We start from the raw sequence: 14146 nt of genomic DNA, 5'->3' as shown, positions 1-14146 counted from the left end.
CTACTTTTCCTTTCATTTCTTCATACATCTCTGTATGTCTATAGGATGAAAGAGAAAGATGCAAAGAGAGGCATGAATCTAACAGACATGGGGCATACCAGATAAATAATACAAAGCACGTGAAAGTACTGCCTCTGGGAAAGAAAATAGCCAATCAGGGGGTCATGCTGCTCTTCTGACACTCAGCTGCACTGGAAAGTTATCAAGATTCAGAGAAAAACGGAAAAAAGAAAAACATTTGTTCTCTTTCTACAAAATCTCTTTTCTTTGTTATTTTGAAGTTTTCAGAAGTTGAGAGGAGAACTAAAACTTTGGGCTAAACTGCTCATAATTCACAAACTCGTGATCCCCACACCCATCTGACAAATCAGTGGAGTGTAATAAATCAGATTAATTTCCCTTTTAAATGTGGTGGAGATGGAGAAATCTGCGTAATAAGAGCTCAGGGTGAGCTATAAAAAAAACACCCAAATTGTTCAAAGGCAGAATACTTGAAGAGTTTTACTTTCTAACTTTCCACTCCTGAAAAATGCTCTTTGGATTTAATGCTGGAACATTTAATGAAGCTCTTTCTCATGCAGAAGTCTGTAAGTATGGCTGGTTATTATACGGAAGCAATTTGGCTGGAGCTCGGAATATGTTACCCTCAGCTAATTTCTACAGTGAAATAGTTTGATGTAAGATTTTTTTCTTTTTACTTAGAGTTTTTGATTAAGCAGACTTTTTAATAGGAGGCTGTGATCACATGCTGTAAACAGTTAATGTAAAGCAGTTGTACTTTTCTCACCGCTAGTCAGCACATAGTATGTCTCATGTGTAATGAAGGCATGTGCATTGAAGTTATGTATCTGAAAATCTATAATGTCAACATCAAAAGTAATTTAAATAATCTTTTTTTATTGTTCTTGTTGTCCATAAATATGTATCTAGAATGAAAACAGCGTTGACAAAAACTTTTGTTGCACATTTATACCAGCCATTACGGTAAGTTTGTATGTGCGCTTCTACACCGTTTCAGGAAGAGGAGTCCATATGAAGAAGAGTAGAAAGTCTGTGACGTTGTGGTTTCATGAATCAGTACGTTGTGCCGGCGGCATGAGGTGAGTTCAGTAAAGAGGAATTTACCTGTCTTTGAGAGCAAATGCAAGAGTAAGCAGCTGTACCGTAAAACACGCTGCATAAACAAAGAATAAGGAAGTGAATTGATAAGTTCACCTGGACGCTGGCGCAAGTCTCCTCTCTGTGCAGCTTTCCTGCAACTAACCCCATACCTGTCAAAACAAACGTTTTATTCTTGTCTTTCTTTCTTCTTTTTGTAAAATTTTGTCGAACACTTGAAGAATAGTCGCCCTTAACACAACTGTCTGTGCATCGTTGTAGAATTTTCTGGAAAGTCAACAATTCCTGCTGTCAGAGGTAAAAGTCCAAACTGTTTAAGTGGGACATTCAGTCTTCCTATAGCGTTTAACAGGACTGGCACTTTTGCAGTTTTTGGTATTGTGCAACATACTGCTGAAGGACTGGTTGAAGCATAAAGGAAACAGTTGGACAAACATCCTTTTATTTCTGTGTGAAGAGGAACTACAAACCTGGAGAAACAAAAAGTCCAAAATGATTTCATGGTTCACTTCAAAACAAAATGTAACATTTTTCTACCATCACATGAATCAAGTTTTCAGAGCTCATGCAAAAAAACAAACAAACATCAAATGTTCGAGACATTTACAGAATTGGTGGTGATTCATCTTATTCATGCACTAACAGTTTTTGTTTAATTTTCCATTGCATCAAACTAAAAAAATATTTGTCTCTTTCCTCAAAGGGCTCCTCTGTTTGCACACCTCCTCCTCCCCCTCCTCCCCCTCCTCCTGGCAGTAGGGAGTGATGTTACAGGGGAGGAGGCAGAGGGGAAACCCAATATTGTTCTGATGATGGTGGATGACCTCGGTATTGGTGATATAGGATGTTACGGTAATGACACCATCAGGTGAGTGCTAATGTACAGCCAGTCCTTGTTTGTTACTTTTTCCCCCACTTCTGTTCAGTTTTCTCATGGTGACATTGTTCCTTTGTTACTGTTGTACTTACTCCCACTTTTACTTTCCTTGTAGGACTCCCAACGTGGACAGACTAGCTGCTGAAGGGGTGAAGCTGACTCAGCACATTGCAGCAGCTCCTCTGTGCACCCCGAGCCGAGCTGCTTTTATGACAGGGCGCTATGCACCCCGCTCAGGTAGCAGACACTCTTCAGCTCCTATTTCCATGGCAAACATAGGCTGTACATCTAATAACTGATGTTTGTGAAATAAATCATTGTATGTGCTGTGAAGGACTGGGAGCCATAGGCCGTGTACAGGTGCTGCTGTTCCTGGGAGGTTCAGGGGGGCTGCCACCGACTGAGACCACCTTTGCAAAGAGGCTGCAGCAACAAGGATACACCACGGGTCTAGTGGGTGAGATAAAAGTTGTGTCCAGTCATGTACAAACTCCCTGAAAGTTACAGAATTTTAAAAGGTAGGCTTTAAGAGTGATTGGAAACAGCTGAAAGAGCATTGCATTATCCTGCTAGCCCCCATGTAAAATTGAGCATCATGTCAAGATGTAAGAATTTAGAAAACAATTGGGAAAATTCACCTCAAGGTAGAAGGTAGGAATGATAAGGTTTGTCGTAAGCTGAAGAAGCGACACACAAAAGGATGGAAACAGAGATTTTTCTCCACCATTTCTGAAATTTCATTAGTGAAAGAGCCAATTGTCATGTGACCAGTTATTCAGAGGTCACATTTGTTAAATCTCTTTGAGAAATAGACAGCAGTGGAGACTACTGTAGATTATAATCCCCTTCTTGGAGGGCTCAAAGCTGGGTCAGCTGCACAGAGAAGCATGTGAATATTTACACACATCTAGGTGCGAGTGTGCAGAATATGAAGTGTTTTCTTCACATCTTGCACCATTATTTTCACACTTCAGAAGTATCATCAGCAAACCATTTAGGCTTTTTTTAGTTGAAAAACATTTTCATAACTCATATTTGAATCTGTTTTCTAAAGAATTTTTCTCTCTGTTTCTGCAGGTAAGTGGCATCTGGGTGTGAACTGCGAGCAAAGAGGAGACCACTGCCACCATCCAAACCAGCACGGCTTCAGCTACTACTTCGGGGTGCCTTTCACCCTCTTTAATGACTGTGTGCCGGGGGAGGGGAGTGACGTCCTGGCAGACCTCCAGCGTTTGCTCCAGAATCTGACCATGGTGCTGGTAGCTGGTCTTTTAACTCTGGTAAGAGTGATATAATGAGTCATAACCAGTGTTGGGCAAATTACATTTCAAAAAGTGATAAGCTCGTTACTTTCCCCATTAAGTAGTCCTTCATTAATGCAATTAGTTACTAAGAAAATTAATTCTTGCGTTACTTAAAAAAAAAAAGCCTTCAGTTTTGCAAAAGAAGTCAGTTTTTGAGCAGATTTTGCTCTGGGACATATTTTTCACATGTCTGTTTTTGTCTGTTTACTCCTGTCCTGAAAATGCCAGTTTTAACCTCACAGACCTCTCCGGACTCAGGCACATTATATCTGCAGCTCCTGTTCTATGTCTGGCTTAGGGATGGGAATCAAAAACTGGTTCCTGTTGAGAATCGATAAGAAATGTATCAATCCATCGATATCGTTAGCCTTTGTGCTTAACAATTCCCTTATCAATTCTTTACATTGTGCCAGAGCTGTCGTGCCTTACATCGACTAGTCTGCCGCAGCTATCTTAGCTTAGCAGTAAGATAATGTTCCCCAAGGAAACTCTGATTCAGGATTTTCAGCTTGAAGTTTTACTCTAGAACTAACTTCATAAAGAAATGTACATTACTCTCTCTCAGGAGATTCATATTCAGTACATTCAGAATGATATAAATCACCTTATTTACCAAAATAACAAAATAGCGCAAGCTTGATGCTAACTTATATGGGAAACTGCATTGATATGCTAGCAGTTAGCATACATCAGTATAACTTCAGCTTCAGAATAGAATTTCAACTTTCATCACAGAAACATATCACATCAAGTCTTTTGTAAAAAATACTGAGAATCTCAAATGTCAAAAGCTAACAGGCAATTGAAAGGCTCATGGCTGACTTCATAACTACGGAAAGCTTCCAAACAACTTAAACCATTGCTATAACCGCTTCGAGACACTAGATGGCCTATTTGAATTATTAATATATTACAACACAGTACATCAACGTCACAATTTTTACCTGTTTCTGTATAATTATGCCCAGAAATATCCAGACTCAGGGACCAATTACATTTTATTCACTTACAGTATAAACTCGATTAAATGTTATTGACGCAGAAAACCTGAAAAAACTACTTTTTGTTCCAAGAAAATTCACCACAGGAATTGATAAGAGAATCAATAAAAAATCAGATCGATAAGCAGAATTTATAAGGGCATCAGTATTGACAAAATCTTATCAATTCACATCCCTTGTCTGGCTGAGTGAGCCAGGTCAGATAGACCTGCCGATGCTACTGATTTAGGAGGGATTCTCCATCTATTTAACCCTGTCTCCCACCCTACTCCCGAATTGTATTTTTTCCTGATTACCCCCCTTATTTTTAATTACGGTCCTGTCATCTTTCATATTTTTCAAGTCAAAATAAATCGGCTACTTGTGCCTTACAATAAAGTATATTTTATCTTTATCTTTATCTTTATCTTACATTCAAGCCTCAAAAAGCATCCACCCCTCTCCCTCTAGTTGGTTTGATCCAAAGACTTTGCATGAGATCCTCTCTAACTGCAGGTTACACAGACACACATAGGTAGCTGTGTGATATTTGTTGCTGAAAAGTTTACTTTAGCATCAGCTGTTAAAAAACGTGAACATGATTGTTCTCATCATGACTCATGTGTCTGCTGCTTTTCCCCCCTCATCAAAGAAGGAGAAACACATTTTATTCGAGTTCCTCTCTCGTGCCTGGCTGAGTGAGACACACACCATATTTCACTGTCAGTAATGGTAATAACGTTACAAGATTTGAAATTGTTATTAATTAGATTACCCGTTACTGGAAAGAGTAATGGCATTAGTATTGCAGTTATTTGTGATGCCGTTATTCCCAACACTGGTCATAGCATGACAGATCTAGTCATATAAAGACAGTCACAATGAGAAAAAGAAACGTGAGCTGTTAATATCTGCACGAACAAAACTGAAAGAGCTGATTGGGTTGCCAGTCAAAAATGAAGAAACTGCAAAACAAAGGGTGGCTGTGCTGTTCACCCCAAAGCAGAGTAACTAATGCGTAATCACTCTGACATGAGCCACAGGCTAGAGAAAAAAACACAGATTGGGAACAGAAGCTGTGATTGTGAAACTCACAGTCATGTCAGCCAGAAACCTGTTTTAGGGGATAGCAGAGAAATGTCGAAACTGAAGCAGAATGAGATTTCTATGATTGAGGGATGAATGGAAACCAGCTGTGCAACAGGTAGAGCGAAGGAAAAGCTTTCACACAAGCCTCTGTGTTAAAAAAAGGTAGAATGAATCAAAAGCCAGCTTTAGTGGAAGCTCTAACATATGGTGTGAATTTAGGTGGAAGTGTTTCATTTGTTTCTGCAGTACAGTGGAGAAAAAGTACATTTTGCTGAGATGATGCCAAATGTTGCAGCCACTGTGGGTTTTAGAAAACCTCACACTGGGATATAATTTTGGAGTGATAAGACCCTTTTGGGGTTGAGTTTTATAAGGTACTAAAAAACATGCTTACCACTCAGCTGCCTTTGCAATTTGATGCATAATTCCCTGTGAATTTAGATTTTCAGGCTCCTCGTGCTTGGTATTTTGATTTCTGCTTGTAAAAAAAAAAACCCTCACGAGATGCTGGCAACATCTGGAATCCCCTAAAATACAGGAGAGTGTTTGGGTAAATTACATTCATGATATTTTTGCTTTGTGCTCTCAGAAGGATGTTTGAGTTAACTCTGGTCTTTTCATGACTTCACACTCCCCTCTGTATCCTCCTTATTTAGCTTTAAAGCTCAATTTTAAGCTTTTCTAAAAATAAAAAAAAATAGTTCTATAATATCAATTATCTAACAAAATAACTTCCAAAAAGAATAATTATTGGGTGCCACAATTATATACATGACGTTAGAGTCCACATCAGGAAGGGAGAGGTTTGTGAACCATGTTCAGATCTAAATTTAAACGGGGAGTTCTTTTTTTTCTGAAAAATAAACAATGTGCTACTTGTTTCACACAATGAATGAATGCTTTGGTAATGGTTAACAATGCCATCTAGTGGCAAATGAAAGGAATTGCATCACAATTTATTCAATTGCCTGTAAAGATGACAACAGCCTTGAGATAGATCCACAAGTTATGGAAATACAAATATAAGCTACTGCATAAGAAAATGTCATAGAGTGATATTTATTCACCAGATCTGATGTTCACAGAGTCATAGATTTAGTGTTTAATGTGCATGTTTTTGCCCCTTTCTTTCCCAACCTAGTATATCCATGAAGTGTGTGTGTGTTTGTGTTTTCTCCTTCCAGGTGTGTGTCCGTGTGTCTGGTCTCTTCGACATAAACCTCGGTCTCCTGGCAGCGCTGCTTTTGCTCAGTGTCCTAGCAGCCGCTGTGTGGTGGATCCCCTTTAAATTCCTGCCGACCTGGAACTGCATCCTCATGAGGAACCAAGAAGTGATCGAGCAGCCGATGACGGTGGAGACTGTGCCCCAGAGGCTGCTGGGAGAAGCACAGAATTTTATAAAGAGGTAGGAATGCTCAAGCAAAAGAGGGTACAAGTTGTTCTTTTTTTCCTGGAAAGAAGCACAGAAAACCACAATGAATTCTTCGGGGGAACCCAAGTGTTTGCAATTTCATAACTTAGGTCCATCTGTGGCTTGATAACTGTTTTGATGAAAGAGTGTGAATTTGTGTTCGTTCCATGTGGAGCGTTTCCAATCACATAAAAGCAGCTAATGTCTCCTCCATAGTTAAGAAATCCTATTTCCACCAAACTTTTAAGGTGAAGTAATATCAAACTAATACATCAGGTGATATTTACAGTAAGAGTATTTCTTTTTGAGCTGATTTTGATTTTCATACTTGACAAAAAGACATGATCAATCCCTAAAATGTCACTCTTCGTTTTCTTTCTGTTGTTATTGTTATCATTATTTCACTGTTGTTTTTCTCCTCTCCTTTTCAGAAATGTGGATCGTCCCTTCCTCCTCTTCTTCTCATTGGTCCACGTCCACATCCCGCTCTTTAAAACCCCGGCTTTTGCTGGCAAAAGCCACCATGGTCGCTACGGTGACAACCTAGAGGAGATGGATTGGATAATTGGTGGGTTTCAGGATACGTTTAAACACCAAATACTGACTCCCACTTTGAGGAGATAAACTGGTTTGACAGTAACTTCAACAGTTGGAAAAGGGACAAAAGTCCCACAGTTCTGCTCTGAGCTTGTGGTATTAAGTAGAAGCCTAAGGTGTAATGCAAAAAGGAGTGGATGTTAATTAAAAATAGAATTTTGAGTGAAGACAAAACAGAGATGATTCCCAGCTATTACTACCAACTCGAGTTGAGTTTAAATATGGTTTTATTGATTAAAAATGTTTTTTTCCTCTGATTCCTTCCATGGTTGAGGTTTCGTTATCCCCCTACTGGTGGGTCAAATACATGACATTCTTAATAAATGCAGAAAGTAACAGCAGCACCTTTATTTTCTTTTCCTCAATAAATTTAATGTCTGCTTTTTTTCACTCAACCAGTTGCGAAACACTGCCAAAGTCCATAGTGAAAATGGTTTGTGGTTGTTTTAATCCACTTCCTTCAGTTTGGTTGATGCCTTTTTTCACTTGGCTCCTCATGCACACTACAAAACCCAAAACTAAGGAAGAGTTTTTGTCTGAGTTCTTAAAAATAAAAAGCCTTGCTAGACGAAATATACATCACATTCAACTGACAAATCCCAAAAATACAATATTCAAAGTTATGGGTGAAAAAAACTACAAATGGAAAAAGAAGATCTTCTGTGTCCAGATTCTTGGAATAAGGATATCACCCAAGTTTTTTTTTTTTCTTAATTTAAGCTTCATTTGCATATATTATATATATTTTTTGTCATTACCAGTAATTCAGGGTTTATTTTTGACGTATAAAATCCTGAAAGAAGCTTGCCAGATAAAGCTTGAATGAAATCTTCTACAACACTTTTTATGAGAAAGACAAAAGTAACTTTCCAAGTTTTGACTTTGCAGTGTGTCTTGAATATTTCTTATTTCCTTACCTCCTCATGTCATATTTACTAAACTGGCGACAGGCCAACCTTCAGTCTTAGATATTAAGTTTTCCTATCTCCATATATATTGAGGGTTGAATTAATAACTACTCTCAGGTTCTCTGAAGGATCTGAGCTTTTGTTGCATTTTCAGCAGGAAGAGATAAAATCAGAAACATAAATGTGCCAACCTGGACTGATTTGATATGAAACGTGATCTTAACAAACTTCCTTTGACTAGTCTGAGGTTTTGGCAAATCAAGGATTTACACAGCTGGGTGTTAAGTCAGAAGAAAGGCAGTGAACAACCAGAAATGACAGAAAACAATTTTCAGTAAATTACCAGATGTAAACACTTTGCTCTCTTCATATTTTCCTCTAATAACTCTTCTTTAATGTCTAACACGTCTTGATTTCTCTTTCAGGACAGCTAGTTGACACTGTGGACTCCCTTGGCCTCACCAGCAACACTCTGATGTATTTTACATCCGATCACGGTGGACACCTCGAGGATAGGGATTCAAAAGTTGGTCAGAAAGGAGGCTGGAATGGCATCTACAAAGGTACACACCGCCTCACAGCGTTATTTTACAAAACTATGCTTAACTTATAAGCTATGCTTACTTATATGGGGACGGGATTAAATAAGCTCTGCTTCTCCTGTCTTCCCTTTCGGAAATGTACAATGTGATCTATTGAAAATGTGTGATATTGTATAAGTGTGCTGAGATGACCGAAATAAATCAAATCATCATCATCATCATGCTTTTATAGTAAACAAAGAGTTGTTCTGGTGTATCAGCTCCCTAGAAAACACACATCCCTCCTGACAAGGCATGAGTAACTGTGTTTTAATGCTTGGGTTAAAAGACCGCTGTGGGAAGTGTGTGTGTTAGCTCCAATAATAGAGGTGTTTGTGTTGTGTAACATCTGACCTGTAGGTGGGAAAGCTATGGGTGGATGGGAGGGCGGGATCAGGGTGCCCGGTATTTTCCGCTGGCCTGGCAGGCTGCCAGCTGGGAGAGTTGTGGACGAACCCACCAGCCTCATGGACCTGTATCCAACACTGAAGTATTTGGCCAACGACGCACAACCTGACAGGTAAACAATGGCTCATGTGTTTGATTCTCTGATCTCTGTAAATGTGAAAACCAATAATAGACCCAATTAGAGTCTCTAGAGTCGCAGAGAAAGTGCTATAAAGGAGTCTGCAACCTGAGCGCTGTAGTCAAAGTGCATTGTAGCCAGATGATAATGCTGCATTATACACAGGAAACAAATTCAGCCTATTAAGAGAGAATTGTGGGTAATTTATCTACCAATTTTTCATCCTGGCACACTGAGCGTGTTTTCTGCTTTGTCTCAGATAATTATCCGTCTTTAAACAGTTGTGTGTATGTGCTGGTTACAGTGTGAAGCAGTTTGTCAGACAGTTAAAAATCATAATCTCGTCTTGTTGTTAGGTTTAATTTTATCCTTGATTTTAGGACACATTTTATCACATTTCTGCTCCTCCTGTTCTCTGACTTGTTGATTTCTCCCAGACCTTTAGACGGTTACAACCTCATGCCGTTGTTGGAGGGGACGGCAGAGCGGTCAGAGCATGAGTTCATGTTCCACTACTGTGGGGTCTACCTGAATGCAGTGCGCTGGCACCCACCTGGAAGTAAGTTCACACATGAAGACCTATAATTTAACTCTTATTAACAAAATAAATCAACCATGTTCTTTCATTTGTTCTGAACTTAAAGAATAAAATGTAGGAGTGACCAAAATGACATAACTTGAATTAAATATAAAAGAATGAATAAATAAATGCAGAAATAAATGCATACACAAATAAACAAATACTTTGACACACAAATTAATATTTAAATTAGTAAATAAAAATCAAATGCATTTTTTTCATTTTTTTTAACCTTACTTATTGGGTTCTCTTTTTCTGAATTATGTTTTTTTTGTTTTATTTATTAATTCATTAATATTTTTTATCATGTTTTATATTTATTTTAAATATCTAATTACTTATTTATTTAAATATTCTTATATTTCTGGATTTAATTTTATTATCTAAATTATAATTAAATTATCTAAGCTCACTTTCTTTTCATGCTTCACAGTGAAGTAGGACCGCCCAGTTAATTTAGATATGTTAAAATTCACAAATAATTTAGTAAATTTGTAAATATTTTTATTTAAAAAAGCATGGATATTGGAGGACATGGATAGCTGAATAAAAATAAAAACATGGTAATACAAACAAAAAAAAATAGTATTTAATCATTTAATTTTTCAATTTATGTATTTAATGCTGCATTTATTTATTTACTTACTCAAGTGTCGATTTATGCATTAATTTATCATCTTAATTTATTTTACTAAATCAAAAAAAGTAAACAAGAGGGCAGAGAGTGAGACTTAAGACACTGACTGCATACAGCAGCTCAGTCTGTGGAGTTCATTGTTTCCAGGATTGATCGTTGCTTTATTCCACATCTTAAAGACATAAAACACACATCACTCAAAGATTAAAGTCTAGTACGTGCAGTTTAAGATTTTGCCGATTCAACAAATAGAGCTTTTAGAAGACCAGGCACTGATACTGGATGAAAAAGCTTAGCCTGCAAGCAACGTTCTTATTTTTCCCAAAGGCTTTAAAAGGATTTGAGGTCAAGCATCGGTGCAGGTAAATCAAACAACTCTACGCTTGTCTCCCCGTGTATTTATTGACTTTGCTTTAAGAAGACCCTTCAATTCCTGAAAAACAGCTCCTTGTACTCCACAAGGTATTGTTCCCCCCTGGCATGCAGCAAACACACATTCAGCTGTAAGTGCCAGATAGAGAAGTGTGTCATCACTCCAGGGATTACTTTTCTTCTGTTCCCGAGTCCAGCAGCAGCAGCAGCAGCAGCTTGCTTTACACTTTTCCAGCACTCATTTGACATAAAGCATGGCCGTGTCAGGCTCCTCTGCTGCTTCTCCAACAGTCAAATCTGTTTCTCTGAGCTCTTGGTGCTCCATTTATTCTACTGATTTTGCCTCGAAAGACAATGTGAATGATGTAGTGAGTGATAAAACAGAGGTACAAGCTGTGGTACAAGCTTCAGCACTTACTATTCTTACTCCTTTGGGTTGCATGTTCTGCCGCTTTTGTCCCTGGGCTGCCGTTGCTAGCACATGCAGCTGAGTAATGAAGGGAACAATTTCCAAAACTGGCTCCTGTCATTGTTTGACAGTGCAGAGTTTGAAGCAACAGAGCTGAATTTTCTGTAACCATCTGCAATAAATGGGTTTTGGTTCTAAGCACGAAGATGAACGCAAATAAACCTTTACAGTTAAATCCACTCTGCATTTTTTAATTGATGTATTTTAAAGATCAGGATCATTTAAAGTTACTTTTCTCTCTGTTAGATCATACTGATGATGAAGGAATAGCCCTTTAAACCTGAAATATCTTACAATGATTGACTTTAAGCTGTGGCAGTATTAACTGTTAACGTCACACTTTGATGTGATTTTCCATCCAGGCGACTCCATCTTTAAGGTGCACCTTTTCACCCCCAACTTTTCTCCCCCCGGAGCCGGTGGATGCTACAAAACAGGGGTCTGTTTTTGTCATGGAGAATTTGTGACACACCACAACCCACCTTTGCTGTATGACCTTTTCCACGACCCCTCAGAGTCCCGCCCACTGACCCCTGATACTGAGCCGCGATACACTGAAATCCTAGAGCAGACTGCTAAAGCTGTAGAAAGGCACAATAACACCTTCACGCACACACAGGAGTCCGGCGATGCTTCTGTTAAAAGCAGCACAGATGCTCCTGGTGTTCAGAGCCAGATGACGTGGGACAAGATTCTGTGGAGACCCTGGCTGCAGCCCTGCTGTGGGACTTTTCCATTCTGCGGCTGCAAAGAGGACACGACAAATATTTAATGGAAAAAGCCGCCAGACAGTCTAAAAAAGTTTTTTTTTTTTTTTAAATATCCTTTCCTGGACTTGGTGAAGCTCCTCTGGAATCCACAGCAGGGTTATCACACCTTCATGAATAATGGACCACTGTCCTTTTTGGGGTCCGGGGTGCGTTCATTAGATTTTAACAATTCAAAGACTTGATATGCCAAAGTTTAGGCATTGGACTTGGTTTAAAAACCCAATGTGCTGCCCTTTTAAAGCTTTTTCAACATTTCCCATATGAATTCATTCCATTCATTCATTTGCACAATGAAAGGATTTCTACTTTACCTAAGTATGAAGTAAAACTCAAAGATTTACTTCAGCTTACAGTTTACTTTTGTAAAACAACAGTAAACAAATTTGTTTTTCTTTTTTTGTCACCTTTAAAGGCACTGTGAGAAATTTCAACAGATTTTGAAAGTAGTATCACTGATTCTGATGTCATATCCCGACCAACATTATAAATGAAATGATCAGTGACGTGATTGGTTGGTATTTCTTTATGAAAGCAGAGTCTGTGTATAATTTAAGTACCAGTTATAGCTGGTATGTGAATGCTTAACTTGTCTTTAAAAGTAGGGTGTGCAGGAATTTCTGTTGCTTGTCAGTAAACACAACATTCAAACTGGTCTCCTCCTCTTTGGCTCAGTGCCAGCTGCAGCCCACACCCACTTCCTCTGACCAAAGCTACATGAACACACTCACTAGCCCAGCAACCACCTGTAGCACTGCGACTTGAGAGCAGTGCACCTGACTTGGTATGTTAGCACAAGCTAATCACGGGTATTTGACACGTACCTGGTTAGCAGAAAGCTAACTCACGTGGCTCTTAGACCCATGCTACTCTTAATCTGTTTGGCTTTTTCTTTCACTTTAGTTGTTTTTCTTCCTCTTTACTATGTTCACTTTCGTAGCTGCTCTGATTAGTTCCCTCCACTCCCTATTATCAACACACAAAGTCACTTGTGCACTGGGCGCTCTGTGATTGGCTGATGTAACCAAGGCTCATAGGAGATTAATATTAGCAAGATTATTCCTTTAAGAATTGACATTCTTTTTTTAGGAAAATCCTGCAGACTCTGCCTTTAAAGGCAAAAACTGAGCTATGCTTTTATTTTATAATCCATTAATTGTCAGGACACTGTAGCGCACACAAAGACACAGAAGCTGTTGGGTTGCATTAAAAAAAGATATGTCAGATTTATCGCCATAAGTTTAATAAAAGGTTGCTAGAGATGGCACATTATCACTTTAAATCCTGCAAAAGAGAAAAAGTCTACAACAAATGCACACTTAACAAAGAGCCACATGTTAACTTACAATAGTGAGTGTTGGTGCTCATGGGAAATCCACTGTTGGAGGGAAAGGCCTCAACAGAAACACTCTGAAACTTCCTCACAGTGCCTTTAACAAAGATATTTTTTAAGCTGAAACGTATAAAACGAATAAACAATGCAATTTACCTTTAAGTGCAGTATTGTACTGAGAAGAGGAACTTGCTGCAAAGCATAGAGAAGATGACCATGTCATTAAATGAAAATGAAGAAGTCTGGTGTTTACATGTGAATCTTTTGTCAAGTGAACAAATTTTTTGAAATTGCATTTTTTTTAAGGCAAAGAAAATCAATGCACTGCATTAAATAAAATTTGAATAAAATAAAAATGAACTTCATTGCTTCTTTGGACACATCACGCTGACTTTATCCCAACTTTAATCCTTTTTTTGAAAAAAGATAGATAAGTAAATAAATAGATAAAATAAAAATAATAACAACAACAAAAAATAAAAAATGAAAACAAAAAAACATCTTTAAAATCCTCAGTGCTCACAGTGAGACCTTTGTTTTTCAAAGTGATTCCTTCAGATTCTGTTAGGCACAACCCCACCATGGAGATAAATCAA

The 14146-nt window shown here is 38.3% G+C and overlaps 1 protein-coding gene across 1 annotated transcript; it reads left to right on the top strand.

The window, feature by feature from the left end:
* The first annotated feature begins 1013 nt into the window (after window positions 1-1013).
* arsh (arylsulfatase H) lies at window positions 1014-13943 on the top strand. The gene is made up of 11 exons (XM_074695167.1): window positions 1014-1100; window positions 1823-1987; window positions 2112-2233; window positions 2331-2453; window positions 3074-3276; window positions 6554-6774; window positions 7212-7348; window positions 8711-8848; window positions 9227-9386; window positions 9830-9951; window positions 11813-13943. The coding sequence occupies exons 1-11, from the start codon at window positions 1033-1035 to the stop codon at window positions 12220-12222; spliced, it is 1869 nt and encodes a 622-aa protein (XP_074551268.1). The 5' UTR covers window positions 1014-1032; the 3' UTR covers window positions 12223-13943.
* Window positions 13944-14146: the final 203 nt, after the last annotated feature.

This window comes from Halichoeres trimaculatus, unplaced genomic scaffold, assembly GCF_033239565.1.
Source record: "Halichoeres trimaculatus isolate MK-OKI-2021-1 unplaced genomic scaffold, fHalTri1.1 fHalTri1_scaffold_19, whole genome shotgun sequence".
Lineage (NCBI taxonomy): Eukaryota > Metazoa > Chordata > Actinopteri > Labriformes > Labridae > Halichoeres > Halichoeres trimaculatus.
The sequence above is the reverse complement of the archived record's forward strand: the minus strand, read 5'-3'. Positions and strand labels throughout refer to the sequence as shown.

What these genes read in the sequence shown, in the direction of transcription:
- arsh (XM_074695167.1), top strand. Translation starts at nt 1,033, where the DNA reads ATGAAGAAGAGTAGAAAGTCTGTGACGTTGTGGTTTCATGAATCAGTA. An exon ending in CGTTGTGCCGGCGGCATGAG is followed by an intron (nt 1,101 to 1,822) that starts GTGAGTTCAGTA and finishes CTTTCCTCAAAG; the next exon opens with GGCTCCTCTGTTTGCACACC. An exon ending in CTGGAATGGCATCTACAAAG is followed by an intron (nt 8,849 to 9,226) that starts GTACACACCGCC and finishes TCTGACCTGTAG; the next exon opens with GTGGGAAAGCTATGGGTGGA.